At 38.2% G+C, this 17,412-nt stretch overlaps 1 protein-coding gene across 1 annotated transcript in view; it reads right to left on the bottom strand.

Annotated features, from left to right (window-relative positions):
* Positions 1-17,412, bottom strand: part of LOC134867416 (low-density lipoprotein receptor-related protein 1B-like) — a 265,089-nt gene that overhangs the window by 15,589 nt on the left and 232,088 nt on the right. Inside the window, 11 exon segments of the mRNA XM_063887959.1 lie at positions 3,778-3,942; positions 4,365-4,490; positions 6,914-7,087; positions 7,347-7,463; positions 9,741-9,847; positions 12,401-12,624; positions 13,241-13,482; positions 13,650-13,769; positions 14,597-14,731; positions 14,998-15,138; positions 17,214-17,336. Coding sequence (XP_063744029.1) covers positions 3,778-3,942; positions 4,365-4,490; positions 6,914-7,087; positions 7,347-7,463; positions 9,741-9,847; positions 12,401-12,624; positions 13,241-13,482; positions 13,650-13,769; positions 14,597-14,731; positions 14,998-15,138; positions 17,214-17,336 — 1,674 coding nt within the window.

The raw sequence follows: 17,412 nt of genomic DNA on the forward strand, positions 1-17,412 counted from the left end.
TCACAAGTTTTTTTTCCTCCAGATATATAGCTTATTCCTCTATTCCTCCCATAAACCACTATTGTTGTCCGAAAACTATAAAATACTTTCAACACATCAATGCACATCATTGCGCTGGATGACATTTCCCATTATGTGTCGGTCTCACAAACACGGTCTTGCTGCTGTGAGTACTCTCAAGCCCTAACGGCTGAAAACAGTCCCCAGCAAATGGACTTCCTATTTGCTACAAGGCCCTAAACTATATAACTGTGGCTGAGTACACCTCTACCCAGTAATATTGGAACAAGCTTTAATCTGTCAATCATAGTTCCACACCAAGACAAGTGGTAAGCCGTAAAAAAGTAAAGGTAAAGATCCATCCTTCCATCCAGCAGTTTTAGACACATATTCATGTATGGGTCAAGGTGACTGCAGATTGGCACCTATGGAAAGAAGCTAAGGTGCCCTTTTTTTCAGTTACAACCTCCAAGTCCATCTAGAGGATCCCAAATGGTTCACAAGGAAGACATAATTTGCATATTATTCCCCCAGCATGTTCTAGGTCTGCCCACAGTTTTCTCCCTTGTCAGACATGTCTGGAATTTCTCTAAGAAGGAGGCGTTCCAGAAGCATTCTAATCAGGTTTCCACAAGACCTCAAGTGGCTTCAACATGAGGGAATGGTGGTTTGACTAAGTGGTTTTGTTTTAAAGTTTATTTTTTAAACAACAGTTACAGTGATTTCCTTCATACATATTATTTTACTTAACAAAAAGGAGGAAAGAACATTCTTTTAACAGCTTAACACACGTTTGTTGAGTGGGGTTCAGAGACATTTGGACCAGTAAGACCCCTCAAGTGATTGCCAGGCCAGCAATTTGATTGGTCTAAAATCACATGACCCTCAACTCTTAAGGTGCTGTCCTAGCATTGTTTACCAACTAGTCGCTATGTGTGTCTGTTTGATACTGGGCTGGATTTGTATGCAGGATTTGATGGCTGTGGCTGAAAAATAGGTTGATAAGAGAGTAAAACCAAAATGAGCTGAGGGAAACTTGAAAAAGTTGGATGATTATGTTGAGTGTGACCATCACTATGAACAGCACCAATTGCATAACTGTACATATGACTATTTGACTCACTGTCAATATTGATAAGCAGGTTTAATGTCAGAGCTCATGCCTATAAGTGAGATTCATAAACTGATATACATTAATACTGTGTGTATGCAAACTTTATAGTAACCTTACTTGTGTACATGACCCTGAGATATTAATAGAAGTTTGTGCCACAGCTGCACCACAATGTTTGCCATATAATGTAGTAGTTTTTGAGACATTACAGAAACTTCCATATTAGCTTTATACACACCCCTAATGGCTGTTTAAGTGGAATTAGTGTGATTTATTTTATTGTACTGAAGTAACACATTATCAGCAGGAGATAATTATTCTATCAAATCAGATGTTTTTATTCCATTAAAAAAACAATGTACTCTTCACCATGACATGGCTAGGGATTGTAGCCACCCCGGCCGATTGCTTGCATAGTATACAACCAAGTTGTCAAGAATTGGGTCTTGCTTCACTATTACAGTAATTTCACACACCACCACTTTGTAGTTGGGATAATCTGGGTTTGAAATGTCCAAGAGAAAATCACTCTGCCTCCGGTAACTTGTCTATTATCTCAATGGTGACTGGGGTTTAAGCTCCTTACACAAGCACCACTTTTAATCACAACAAAGAAAGAAAATAAGCTTTACCACTCACATAAGGAGTCACTCGTCTGAGCCAAAGTAAATGATGTAAAAGAAACTCAAATAAAAGGTATTTTTCAATGGGCTTTAGCTTACCTATCTGCTATTTTGTTTTAGATTTATAACAATTTTCTGTATTTTTAACTCAAAAGTACATCCATACTGTGATAAAAAAAAACAATAATAAGCTAGAATATTTGTGGATATATTTGTGTATATTTTCAATATCTGAAGGAAAACTATCATCTGAGAGACAAAATCAAAATGTAAATAAATGTTATCTTATCACATTGGTTATTATAGCCCCTATTGTCAGAAACAATGAAATGGTGGTTATGTGGTATTCTTTAAGGACTCATGCTCTAGTGAACCTTTTTGAAATAAAACCTAAGTATGTTTTTTTGTTGCAAAACATCCTATTAGAGTTAAGGGAAACCTTTTTAAGGGACAGTAGAGCTGGGATTCAATGACACTTTGTGTTTTTATAGATACAACTGAAAATCGTCCAGCCTCTAATTGATTGTGAAGCTGACTCCAGTCGCCTTATTTTATCACTAACGCAGTGACTTTAGGAACCAATTTGACTGGATTCACTCCTTCGCTTAACTTTGGTTGGTCATTTGTATGTTTTTGCCTCAAAGACAAGCAAGACCTTTATGAGAAGAAAATCTAATTGCCAAGCATGAATAAAACAAAAGGCCCCAGCGGCACAACACATACAACAACACTTTCATTTCCCCCTCAGCTGTCCGCCGTGAATAGCAATACAATGTATGATCTATTGTAGACCGATAGGCTTCAACCACAGTGCTTGCAAATGAAAAAAAATACAAGACTGATTGTCACCAATAGAAGCCCTGCCTTCTCTTATTCAGTCTAGGGTCCCTCCTGCAGTGATCTCACACCAACATGATTCCCAGCTATCATGACAGACAGACTACATTTCTATTTCATGAGCAGCGGTGATTATTCTAGCATCTGTTTATGTCACGTAGAGCCGATTTTGGATTCAAAAGACCATTTGAAAACTAGATGAAAACACAGATTACAGAATATCAGTTGACTTCCTGTTGGGTGTATGCTTTTTCCAAAGGCCAAAAGAAAAACAAACATATTTTATATTAGCTTTAGAAAAGCTAGAAGGGATTGGAAAATGTCCTCTTTGAAAGTATAAATGTTTAATAAAATAAAAATAAAATAAAAAAATCCAAAGGATTATTGTTTAACCTCCAACTGTTTGGTGTAACTACTGAATCACTCAAACACATTGCTTGGTCTCCTCATTTTATGTATTGGCTGTCATTCAATGAATACATCTTTAATAATTTTAAACCATTAGGATATGGTTATGTCATTATGAGAATTTATTGTGGGAACAGAACTGGATTTTTTTTGTATTGGGGAAAATGTTCTTGTGAATCTTGTATTTTTCTGACAAATGGAAATGGAAATGTTGTGGGTAATTGCTATGATTGGAAGATGATGTATGAGCCTGTAAATGAATGAGAGCATTTTTAATAGGGCTATTCATCCTGATTCAATTCCACCACTGACATCACAGCATATTCATATACGTTTGCTAAATTGAAGGCAGGACAGTTTTTCTTCTCCAGAAACCATAAAAGCATGAAAGAAACCTTGACATGGAAGAAGGTTGATAAAGGAGGATTGTTCAACTGGAGCATCAATGACAGAAACTGTCAAACTGGCAGATGTAATCTAGCAAATGCGAGCTGAAGTGAGAGAGTTTATAGGAAGACAAATCTGGTTGGGTTGGAATTAGGGTTGGGGTTAGGGTGAGGGGGATTACAGTTATGATGATTGAAAGTATCTGTCTGTGGCAGCAAAAGTTAATCTCAGCTAATTTAGTCTGAGTTAAATATTAGGAATCAGAACATAGGAAGCACTTATTGAAAACATACCGAAAAATAAGAGCAAAACAAAAAAAGACAACAACAACAGTGAAATATAAAGCAAGTGCAGGGCAGAATCAGGCTGCAGATGTGGTTTTGACAGTTGATTTTGAAGTAGACTTACCCAGGGGTGAGCCCATGCAGGTGCCTCCATTTAGGCAGTAGTCTGTACAGTGGTTGACCTCACAGCGTTCCCCGGAAAAATCGGGCCAGCAGTAGCACCTCCAGTCTCCTTTTTCATTGGCTAAGCAGCGGCCTCCGTTCTCGCAGGGGGGACGGCACAGTTCACCTTCACAATAGCAAAGCCCATATCGCTTATAGTGTGTAGCAGTCAATCACATCACACAGTGCTGTGCTGCAAATGTCGGCAACAATAGAGGTGCAAACTGGACTTTTTTTGAATGGATAAGGAAAATTGCACGCAGGAGGGGGGCTTTGTCGAACCTTCATACACGACAATTCTTCACAATGAAGTATGGTTTGGTCTGCAATTTGAAGAACTATGCATGCCGGCTCAGATTACATTTTTTTGCTGTATTTTGACACATTTCCAATTCCATTTAGGGTTTTCAGTGCTTATCAAAATCTTTTCAAAGTGACAATTGTTTCTGATTTTCTCCGCAAAAGCAAGGTTTTCCATATCCACCAATATAGCTGATGTTAATCCAACATCAAGCCATTTTTACTGTGAAGATGCGAGATTAGGCCTACCTGAGATGATGCTATCACTGCAGGTGCCATTCACAAGCACCTTCCCCTCCGGACAGGTACATCTTGCGCCCGTTGGGTTGAGCAGACACATGAAATCACAAGACATTCTGAGGCATGGATTTGATGCTGTAGAGAAAGTTTAAAAGAAAAGAGAGCCAAGAACATGATCGCTCAGTCTGGTTTGAGATGAGACAGACATTTTGTTTGTTTGCGAAAAGCGTGTTTGTTCTGTCTCAGAGTAAAGCTATTTATTTCAAGTGTTTTAATTTGAAGACTAGTTTTGTCTTGAAGCCCGGAGAGAAACAAGGCTAAAGCATGTGAGAAACTCCACTCAGCGCCCTCTTTCCCAGATTGAATAATCAACGACTTTGGAACGTGTGAATTATTTCCCATTGTCTAATTGATTAGCGGCACTCTGAAGTGCTCTTCCCCTTGCCGCCTACAGTGGCGAGACAAAGAAATGTAAACCTCTTGTGAGAGAGCACTCTGAATTCACACAAATACAAACACTTTCAAGAAGGTAAGTAGCATGCATTAGGTTCAATACTGATAATCAGCATGTGTGCACTATAAGAGGTCTGGCAATCATTAGTTCAAAATGAATGTTTGAATTTAAATCAATAGGAGGCCTCTAACAGAGCACTTAAGAGGCCAATTGTGTACAACAGGTGCCATATGGAAGAGTAAAAGCAAAGTGTTAAAAAATAGCAATGGCAAAATGGATCTAAATTAGGAATTTTATATTTTTTGATCGAACGATACAGCATACCTACTTTATGTCTCTGACTAGTCATTAATGGATACACAGTACACAGTGTATGCTATTAAAGATAATCATGGGTCTGATTTCTTCTACAAAGACCAAAGGCGTGAAAGCACAGAACAAATCTAAATGGTTGTTATGGTTTTGCTGAATATATCAGGCTTCCATGTCATAGCTTTTTTTTGCAGGTTGTGCACATCTTCTTCCCACAGACTACACAGACTACACGACTGAGGCCTAATGAGTCTCTGGGGAATGGAACAGCTGCCCTTTAAGTGAAAAACTGACCAAGACTGAGCTGTCTGATGTTCTATAACCATTAACACCAAAGATGTAACAAATAACTGAAGTTGGTCTACTACATGAAGAAAGTGAGAAGATGGTGGGTTGTATTGATTTGCTGTGTCTCAGGAAACAGATGGGTGTTTTTTGTCGACCCAGCTTTTACCAACCTTATTTTCAAAGAGCATATGCTGTTTCTCCATGTATAATTTCACTAAAAGGTATATATTTAATAGATGGTATGCATTTTTATAGCCCAAATTAATTGTTACATTGTTATGACAATTAATTGAAAATGATGCAAAGACTTCCACACAGTGAATGGTTTAGTCATCACGTCATTAATCTCAGCTATACTGTATTTAATGAACATTATATAGCGTATTGCCTTGCGAGCTGTATATTCAGTATAGGCTTTGATGCAGTTTTCTTTTAGTGTTTGTTTTGTTTTGTGAACCTCCTTACACTATGACTTTCCTACCTCCAACAACCCCTCTCCACACGACCTTGTACCTTGTACACTTTCCTTTTATGAGGGTGCTTTTCACAACGTAAACAACCTTGTAAATACAACTACACACTTCAGTTTGTTAAAGGACTGAGCATTCTTTAGAGTTGGACATTCCTTTGACAGTTGTCTGTTGCTTTCAAAAGAAATACGCTTCAGGTCTCAGGGTCAAATGTTTCATATATGCCAATTTTGTTCATCGATTACTCGACAATGCTGTAAAGTATGGAAATAAACCACAAACGGAATCTTAGACTTTATAAAAAAGAAATAGATCTGCAATCTATCATGCAAATAAAATATAATAACCTAGCTTTTCCTAACATTGTAACTAAATAAAAAAGTTCCGCAAAAGAGTATTTCAAGAAGCAAATAATATAGTAACACACTGAAATCAATAGATAATATTGATAACTGGAATTTAGAATCAAATCCAAATAATGTAAAACTGTAAAAAGGAAACACTAGCATCACATGTTGGGCCAGATTTAGAAATATCTTTAATTCCTCTCTGCATACTGTAACTTTAAGGAAAGAATAAGTGTAGGACTCATAGGTAAGGTCTCTGTGTTATTTATTATGTGGTGTTTTTCACATATTATTGGCGGTTGGTGTGCACTGGAGCATACGGTGGAGTTAGTAGTGCTTTAACCCGAATGCATTCGCCTGCTCACTGGTGGTTTCGTATTGAAAGAGAGAGGGGGTGACTCTGGAGGTGATATTTTCTGAAGACAGCTATTCTACCGCAACATTCATCGCAATTTCACCACAATCGCCTTCACAATTGTCATCTCACTTCAACTGCTGGCACTTTATTTTTGCCCTTGTTTATAAAAATTGTCAAACCAAAAGAATGAGCGGAGCACTTTTGTTTGAGCGTGTCAAAGTGTTAACTTCCTATAGTTTGCCCCTCGCAGCTTTTAGTTTGACTGCCTACAACCACAACAATATGTTTCTTAAAACTTAAAAATGAAACCGTTTGTAAAAATGACTCACCATCTTGTTGTTTGTAACGATGGGAGATCAAAACATTTGTAGGCTTCTCCATCCCCAAGCTGAGAAATTCCACCGACTGTTTCCCGTACTTGTGAATCTTGAAGACCTCGTGTTTTAATCCCGTTCCGTAGATATAATCCTCAAATATATCAATTCTGTATGGTTGAGAAATTCCTGTAAATCAAGGCAGAGAAACATCAAGTAACCATTTTAATAACACTTGCAGCTTTAGGATAATGAATTTCTATCCAGTGGCTAATACAAGAAAGCATGTGTGGGCAGATTGTTATTAACAGACGTTGTTTGGAAGTGTTATCTTTTGAGACACAAAAGCGAGGCAATTTGTGCAATTATTTGATAATAAAGTAAAGGAAGGCAAAGAGCAGCATGAATAGTACGTTGTGCTTTATTTTTCAGAAGAGTAGTTGTTTACCGTGTCTGTCGCTGATTGTCACCAGAGGGTCCGAGCCATCCAATCTCATGCTTCCTATCTGCGATAGCTCTGGATCTGCCCAGTACAATCGCTGGTTGAAATAATCAATGGCGAGGCCTGTGGGAGGATTAAGTGAAAATATTTTATTTACTTGACAAATTACACAGGGATCATCACTGAATCCCTCAATGCAGGAGACCTTAAGGTCAGAGTAGTTTCAGCAGATGAACAGAATGTGAAGACAAGGTTTTCTCTTTGTTTCTTTCTCTGGCTGTTTGCATCCCACATTAATTTTGCTTGCGTCCAAATAGCATAGTGGATCTTGGCTTGCTTACATTGCAATTTTTAATCAGTGCCTCACTTTTACCTTCTCCAAAAAGTCTGACTGGATAATTGAGCACCTGGCTTGGGCGTTTAAATGGGTTTGCTTTTTTTTCCCACGGATGATGAATTCCTTTTCCTGTTACTAAGACAGAGTGTGGGCCCCTTGAATTAAAGGAGGCCAAAGACGCTCTTCAGAACTAGATCAGCACTGAGTGTCTCCCTGTAGACACACCAACACACTCCGAGTAGCTATAAGTATTCTTTCCTCCAGCTTAACTTATGCAGTGTATATGTGGTATGTCTAAACACATGAATATTCACCATCAACCGTATGCGGTTCATAACAGACTGTACAGTATACTAAGGAATCTGATGACACTTCCTATGGGTATTCATCTGGCATTAAACAAATGCATCTAATGTAATTGCATGTGATATACAATTACAAAGCAGGTTACATCTTTCTGTGGCAATTCTTTAATTGAAAGTGTGAACTTGCTCCAGTGTGTGTAGAATTAGCTAATGAGCTTGTCAGCCAATTTAATGTACAGTGCTTTGTATATTCAGAGGATTGTAATAAATTACAGAGACGTGCAGTGCATCAAATGTATCACGGAGATTAGCGCGGTTTCATTACTTCTCTGGGCTTGCGATGGAAATAAAGTCCTGGCTTTGAATAACAATGCTTTATTTTATTTATGGTATGGACATATGTGGATTCTTCCAATGTGCACAGATGAATAATTTATATAAAGTGGCAATGGTGTTTTAAAAAGGTAGGTTTTTCGAGAGGTCAAGGGAAAGTTTAACTGGAATATGTATGGATCCAAGTTAAACATGGTTGTTGAGGAGGGGTTCTTAGTTAACATTGTTTTTCCTGCAGTAAAAATGTAGGGAGCAATTGGTATTAAGAGGCCTTACCCTTTGCTGTAGTGTATTATACAGGTTTCTGTGCATTTAAATGGTCTTCAAAGCCTAAAATCCTTCTCTCCGCTACGATTTGACTCAATTGTTTTTTTCTCCGAGACAGTGATATCACTATGTAACACTCACTTCTATTGGCTAGCCCTCCAACACACTACATGATAGGCTAACGGGCAGTACATCTCTAAGCGGATGACTAATCACAACAGAGCCTAACCAATCAGAGCAGACTGGGCTCTGGTTTCAAACAGAGGATGAATAGAGGTGCTGCAGCACCGGCGGTATGAGAACAATAAAGACCTTTTCTGAACATTAAAGCCTGTAAAGATGTCACAGTAGAGGCACACAATTGAATTATGAAAGTTAAAATAAGCATGGTAGGTCACCTTTAACAACATGTCAATACTATCTCTATTTGTTTTCGTACACTGTTTGTTTAAGAATTGAATTTTTCTGACATTCTGAGAACTTTTCCTCTAAGTAATTACATAACATGTAATGTACAATCATTTAACTGACCTCAAAGAAATGGTGTGATTTTTGAAGAGCATTTTTCTTTTAACTAAAGTATGTACTCCGGGGGATGTGATCAGACAAACATTTGTTGAATAGGATTCAAAACTGCATCTGCAACTGCCAAATAATAAAAGTACCTGGAGGAGTTTTAATGGCCAGTGGCAGAATGTAGCAATCATTTTTGTTGGCATGTTATTTGTTTCCGGAGAACTTACAAAAGGTATGCATGCATACAACCCTTTGATGATGCAACACATGTTCCTGCCAATGGTTTCACACTATTCCACTGATTGATGGCTGCTGGCAGTAACACTGCAAGAAACGTTTCAATGCGCCAGCAAAGACCACTCCACCGTTATTGGATGTAAACATGAATTTTAAAGCCGGACCTTTTAAAATATTCCAAAAGTCTGCTTTGCAAATGTTTTATGAGAAAGGAACTGCACTCAACATGAGTAATCACACTTGTGTTACACTTATAAAACGAGTGATGGTAATACTGGATGTTAATACTGCTTTGTTTGTTTTCAGGAAAACACCACAGGGTACCTTAAGGATAACCAAAGTAACGAGTGGGAAGGAATACATGGCAATTTGAATAATGTATTGACTTCAAACAGAAATACCTACCAGTGGGTCTCCTGAGGTTTTTATCTAAGAGCACTCTGCGCAGGGAGCCATCCATGGCTGATTCCTCTATTTGAGAGTGATCACCTATTACGCTCCAGTACATCATCCTGCAACAGAAAGAGAAATGCTGTACCTCCTTGAAACCAGCGTTTTGTAACAAACAGAAGACAGTAAGAATAGTGGAAAACCTTACCACCTATACAGCCAATTATCAATACATCTAACATTCACACAGCTTGATTAAACTTTATGTGTTATACACAACCGGCGGCAGACCTGTATCTATTGGTGGGTATTTGATTTGCGAGGGCTGGCTCAATGTAAAAATAAAAGATGGCACAGGCACGCAGTTTATTGAACTTGCAATCTGTTAATAGCATATGTGCATCTTGAATTTACTGACAAGAAAAACAACGTAGTTAAGGTATATTCGCATGTAAGAATGAAAACACATTTTTCGGGGGCATTGCCAGTATGTGGACCCAGTTTCAGCCAGAGCTTTATATTATTAACAACATAAACGTACAGGCTAAAACTGGACCTCTGTAGGAGCACTTGTTTCATAATCAAGCTCCATTTTGAGTCTTGTATGCATTCTGGTTACTCATCTACATGCAAAGAACATGTTTCAATCATTGAAAAATGTAAATGAGTAATATTTGAGCAAACAAAAGTGTTTATTTTGAAGATTACATTTGAATAGTGATGTAAAAATATTCACGCTCCACCATTTCTTGTGTTTTTCTTGTGACGCTCAGGGCTGACCATCAGATCTACACAGTTAGGTCAGAGACCTCCGTTTATTCTGCTGGCTGTAATGTGACAAATATCTTCCATTCAGACCATAACAATAAATGGGGCGAAGCCTGCGAGCTAGTTCAGGCAGTCAACTCGAGCACCAAGGATACATTCGCACATAACGCCCCTCGTCATTCTTGCAACCAACCAAACATAGTCTCCTAAATCTGGCGCTCTATTTAAGCTCTTGGATCTGCCTGCCTCTGCCTCTGCCTCGCTAATACTGCTGCTAATGCTGCTGCCGCCACTGCTGCTTCCACGCTGCTAATGCATTCACCTTGCTGCTGCTGTGTTCACGTTGGTGATGCCCACCTGCCCCACCACCACCCCAGCTTCCACCTGTAGGCTCGGGGATAGTTATCTAATCATCCCTCAATGTTCTATGTTAGTATGTGGAGTGATGAGGCCCGAGTCTTGACGCCAAACTCAAACTATATACTGCTTCTAATAAACATATTAATGAAACACTTGAGTTGTCTGACTGCACTTACATTTAATATATTTTCGGGCCTACACATTTTTTTAATATACATCCATCCCCCCCAGGGCCCTTGACTTTGGGATTGTTGTTGCAGATATCGCAACATACTTGGTGGTTCTCGGTACATATTCTTATAGTTGCTTCTGTCTTTGGTGATGATTTAATATCCATATAGGTAAGTGCAATTCCAGAAATAATTAAAATGTTGCACATTTTCAACATTACTATTGAAGTATCAGATGCTAATGCAGCTGATGAATCCATTTGGAAAGCATCAGTGTTCATTGTGAGCTGTATGACAACATGGGTGTCGCTACGGTTGGAGGTTACATTTAATGAACGTGCTGTGACTAACATTATTGCTTTTAGGTAACTGATAAGACTACTGAGTGATTTAAAAAAATGCTTACATTTTCAATGAATGTCAAGTCATAGCTTATTGATTAAAAAGTCAAATTGCCTTCCTCAAGTTTTGATTGGAGGGTTATTCAATTCACCTGTTGGCATCGTATTAATAATTGAGAGCGGCTTGTTGCAATTCTATTCCTGGCCAATCAGGGAGTGACTTGAGAGGTGGGGAATAGGCCGTTTTCACAGCACCCTTCTTTTATTATCTCTACAGGAAACACAGGTGTACTTATTAACATTAATTTACGGCACTGTTCCATTAAGATAGGAAACCTCAATTCAGCAGATATTCAGCCACAAATGGATTTTTTAGGCCACTTCTGAGACTACTTTGCTGATTTTACTTTTCTGGCCGAGGGTACATTTTATGCATCCTAGATGTAATAAATAATAAAGAACACCTTTCCTCTATGTTACCTGCGTTCTGGCCATAGTTAATGCCCAAGGGCTTCATGTAAATGTGTTTATTTGGATTGAAATCCCTGTTATATAAACATTCCTCATTGCCGAAGAGAATTTTTTTGTACAAAAGAGACATTTTACTATAATTGAGTAGGAATGTTTTATTGTAAGTAACTGGGCATTTTATCATTTTAATAGTACTTGAGATTTGTTTTTACAAGTGCCGATTAGAGTATGTCAGGCTATCCAATGGCTGAAATATTGGGAATCAGTACTACCATATACTGATAAAAATGTCCAGATGTGAATATTTTGAGTTTGATTGTTGAGTTTGATTAAGCATCTCATAGCTAATTTGATATCAAAGGGTTGACTTTTATTACAACTAGTGCTTCGTCAATAGAGGTATTTTATTATTTGCCAAAGGCAAACATGGTGCCTAGCTGCTGATAGGAAGGAGACAAATAGATCAACAGCAGATCTATCTATTTTTTTCCGACATAACACAATACTGGTCACAGTTCTTGAGAGATGTCAGTAATACAAGAGAATAGCTATGTGCACAACTTACCCTCTGCCTGGGTTCACAGCGATGGCGTATGGCTCTCCAGCTATGTCAGTAATCAAACGTGTGCAATTTGGTCCTTTCAGTTGACCCACATTTATGGAATATCGCAATTTAGTCCAGTGGGCTGTGTAATAGCTGAACCAGTGCATCCGAGAGTGATCAGTCCAATAGATGTTGCCTGTGATCCAGTCAGCAGCAATATCTCGGGGGCGCCGGAAGTCAGAACACTGCAACCAATAATAGCCACATTGTCAGAAGCTCTATTTAACTGGGTGGACATATTTACCAAGAGTATGACTAGTAATAGCAAGGGACATTTGCTATAGTGCAGTCTTCTGAAAGAAACAATTAAACATATGCTAGTAATTTATAGCTCTTTAGCTCTTTACTCTCAACTACGGTGGCTGACAAGTGCAAACATGCTACAATAGTCCACCATATTTGCATTAGGAGAAATGTGCTGCAGTTTCAGAAACAATTAAAATATGACAACACAAATGTTCCAAAACAAATTTAAATGAAGAAACATGTTCACCGACTTGATGAATCATGTGGAGCATTTTGTATTTGCATGTTTCGTCCATGTTGTTGATGTATTCTAAAGCTGGGCATGTGTTATCAAGTTGGTGACGATATTTCTTTATTTGCATTTGTTTTGGCACATTTGTGTATCTATATTTGCATCGTTTTTGACACCGGTATTTCTGTTGATGGAAATGTTTTGGGCCACTGTAACGTGTTTGCACCTGTTGGCCACCATACCAAACCCCTAATTTGAGAAAATCCGCAAAACAATTAAAAAGATATCTTTAAACAAAAGTGCCGCATGCTAAATATACTTACGATATTTTTTGCATTTGTTTTAGTTTGACTTCTTTCTAGATTGTCTTTGTAAAAGATTCCCCCGGGGTTAAACTGTGTAGCCCAGATGAACTTTTGGTGGTGAAACAGAGCATCCATCCCAATGATACGGGCATTGTCCTCGATGTGAGTGAGCAGTTTGTGTCCGTTGCTCTGGTTGAATGGATACACAAAACTTCTGATCTCAGTGTCATTAGCGATGTAGAGCAGCCGTTCTTCTGGTCCTGTCGGATGAGATGTGAATATGTAAGAAAAGCCAATAAAATAGAAGTCCATATTAAGTAGTTTAAGAACAGTCCATACACATACAGTTTAACATTTTACAATAAGGTCATAATAGCAACTGCAGACTACAACAAATTAAGTTTGATATTAGACTTTAGGATCTTACCTTTTGCTATGCAGTTGCCATTTATTTCCTTATAATTCCGGTCACATGTGCACTTAAAAGATCCTTTGGTGTTTGTGCAGTAATGAGGACATGTATCAAACTGTAGGCATTCGTTTATCTCTGGAAAAGGAAAGAGCGTAATTTAATTAGTAACAGCTTTTCTTCATCTCTAATAAGACACTTTATACGCAGAGCAGTTAAACCAAGGCCAAAATCGGTCAGGATATAATATGCATAAGTGAGAATGTTTGTGTAAGTATGAACCTTATATACATTTTCTCCATGATAAGTGGTCCCCTCGACCCATTAGTAAAGATGAGATTATATAATTGCTGAAATTATTTTCTTTATTCATAAAGGTAATAACTACAATAACAAAGGCCTTCAAACTTAGAAACAATTACAATGCCAAAGGGTTGAGTAAATTATGAAAACTATCATCCATTTAGACAACAAAAACTGCCTCTACACGTTCAGAAAGAAGAAGACAGTAGGCGGGAGAGGAGATCAAAACATGTAACATTTTGAAAGCAAAATATTTATGAAAAGTTAAGATGTAAAGTTACATCTGGTATTTGTCACTAATGAGATTATCATATTATCATACATTCCAGTTCACCTCGTCAAAAGTTGGTTGTAAAATCAGGTTGTGACAGGACTTGAAAGTGAAAAAGCTACAATATAAATTTCCATTTGAACCATTTTCATTTTCTTTCCCCGCATACTTCTACTGGAGTGGGGGTTTGAATACAGAGTTACTAAGTTTAATTTCTTCCAAACTAATTAAATACATAGAATAATAAAAATAAAAACATACAAAAAATGTCAAGAACATTAAATAAATAAAATACAGAAACATATGAGATAGATCAACAAAACGGGTGTCATCACATAATATTGCATCCCCTCTCATACTTGCAAAACACAATCAAACACCCAAACATTACCTTCGCATTGGCCTGTCTGTTGGTTCCTCTTAAAGCCGGGTTTGCACTGACACGTAGCATTAGCATTCGTTTGGTTGCAAATCGCATCCTCTCCACATGGATCTGTTTTCTTTCCACATACATCTCCGTTGGAAACTACAAATAACGACAGCACTTTGATTACAAACCCGTCCTCTGTTTCTTAAGCCACCTGCTGGGTTATCTCTTTTGATGTGCAAAATCTGTGAGGGCAGCATCTTCTTTCATAAAGAACACAGCACACGTCAAACATGGGCATGCATATATTACCATACATAACAAAACATCACGGTCAAAATGAGAAGATTGCTAAGCTTGATAACATCACAGTGACATTTCTATCCCTTCCTAATATTTCTTTGAGGTGTTTGTGCTGTACTCACAGGCTTTGCAGTCTTGTTCGTCTGAGCCGCCATCACCACAGTCACTGAACAAGTCACACTGCAGCTGGATGGGGACGCAGCGCTGGTTACTGCAGGTGAACTCTGTCTTCCCACAAGGCCGAGGTCTTCCAGCTAACACCTCTGCTTCAGTACACAGTGTGGATTGAAAATAAAATAAATATTCAAATAGAAAATATGTTTCTTTCAGTTTCAAATGATATTTAATTAGAATATTAAATGGTGACAGAGTTTATAACTCTCATTACATATTAGCTATGACTTTTCTGCATATTGAAAATAAATGTGTGTTTTTAAGGGCCCAGATAACCTTGGTTACTCTATTTTCTTTTTAAACCTTTTTAAACCGTAATAATTAGCAGTGATTGAGTAGTTGTTCTACTGCACATAAACAGCTGTATGATATTCTTGGTTATTTATTTTTGAGTAACTTTGAAAAATGTTGTATTGTGTCAACAATTATTTTAATTACCGGTACAGTTCACTTATTTCTTTGCATGTTATACCTTTAACACTGTGAGTTTGACAGTCACCCCAAACACAACAGAGAGGAGGAAGGGAAATAACAAAATGGAGTGATGGAGGTGGATGTAAGAAACGGTGGGGTTAGGGTGAAAATGGAGGGATGGATGGAGGCCAGAAGCGCACAACAGTGAGAGGTAATGGAGTGAGCTAGGAGATGGATGGACGTATCAACGGAATCAGAAAGGAAGATGAATTGGGGACAGAAAGAATGAAAGAGTGAAAGATGAGAGAAGCGATTTGTCCATTCCTTTCTGGCTTTCATCGTTCACACCTGGCTAGTGTGGGGCATGCTGGGACACTATGACAGGGCTGCCAGCCGTTATGCCTTTAGGCATTTTGGAGAAAGTAAAAACGTTTTGCGACACAAAAAATCCCACTGAAAAAAACTATTTTTAGTACACTAAATAAATTAAAACGCAGCCTGTAAATCTCTCAATTACACACAGTGGCAGGTACACCCCCTGCTTTCCATTTGTAAGCCCTTGAGGTGCTGATTTGAGCACATGCAGCTAGCTATTGGCATACGAAAATAAATGAATGCAAAAAAGACCTTTTTTTGAATCACAAACTGAGTGTATGATTGCCTGAGATACGTATAGTATATCCAGCAAGAGGCACAAATCAGGCCGAGAGTCTTCTTCAGCATATAATAAATCAGGCCTAGCCATTTGGCCTGTGTAGTCTCGCTATACGAGTGAATAGGAAATCTCCGGCTAATGATCATCTGGGAATTTCCAAATGCCGCCAGTAAACCCCTTACTGTAAATGCCTTGGATTGTGACAGACCAATCACAACCGTTTACCTACATGTGTCGGGACGTTTGGGGATGCCATGTTGAGATAACACGATGTTGTTGGGCGATGTCAAGGCTTTTTGAGTAAAGTGTATATTGATGTGTGTGTTAGCATGTTAGCAGAGCAGCTGTTGCAATCACAGTTCCGTGGATGTGTTTTTGGAACAAACCGTGGTAACAACTAACTCCTGCATTACAATACACCACCCTTATACAGTATGAAGGGCTGACCAAAATACTTTTAAGTTGTGGCACGCAGCTTTTTTTAAACCACTAATTTGGTAACACACATTTTAGTTTTTGGCCGCTATGTTAACAAGATATTTAGAAACCAAATTGCAAGATGAGGACTTTAAAACCCCAACATCACCAGGAAAACTGCACAGCATACTACCATTTATCGACCTGGTCAGTGATTGTACCAATAGGGTACAACATGGGCATGAAAGGCCAATGTTAATGCTACAGTTTTTTGTTGAATGCAACACTCATTTGATGCTGTTTTGAAAAATAGCTCTCCAGGGGTCATTCATAAATATAGTATGAGTGACCAGGAGATGATAAAAAAACAATTTAAAAAGAACAATGAAAAAAAATATCTGAGTAAAGCTACAACAGGAATGTGATTCTTTCATACTACTGTTCAAATATTATAAACGATTAAAACGTTTAAAGATTGCGCTTGACCCACAGATGGGCAAGGGCAATCTTAAAACAATGCATCAAGTGACCAGAACTTTAAATGTTTCCAAAATTAGGATCAATAAAGTACTTATCTATCTATCTATCTATCTATCTATCTATCTATCTATCTATCTATCTATCTATCTATCTGTGCAGATTAAATGGCAGGGTTTAATAAGTGCTTTCTGTGCTCACCACACTCCTCTTCATCCGAGTTGTCACCACAGTCGTCCACTTTGTTGCACACTTGGTCTGTGCGCAGACACACATGATCATTTCTGCAACGGAATGGCCTTGTAGGAGGGCAGGGAAGTTTAGCTGGAGATAAAAAGAACAGTTAATGGATATGTCTTTGAAAAAAGAGAACGAAGCTGCTTGCAATCTTGTAAGAAAA

This window comes from Eleginops maclovinus, chromosome 7 (assembly GCF_036324505.1).
Source record: "Eleginops maclovinus isolate JMC-PN-2008 ecotype Puerto Natales chromosome 7, JC_Emac_rtc_rv5, whole genome shotgun sequence".
NCBI lineage: Eukaryota > Metazoa > Chordata > Actinopteri > Perciformes > Eleginopidae > Eleginops > Eleginops maclovinus.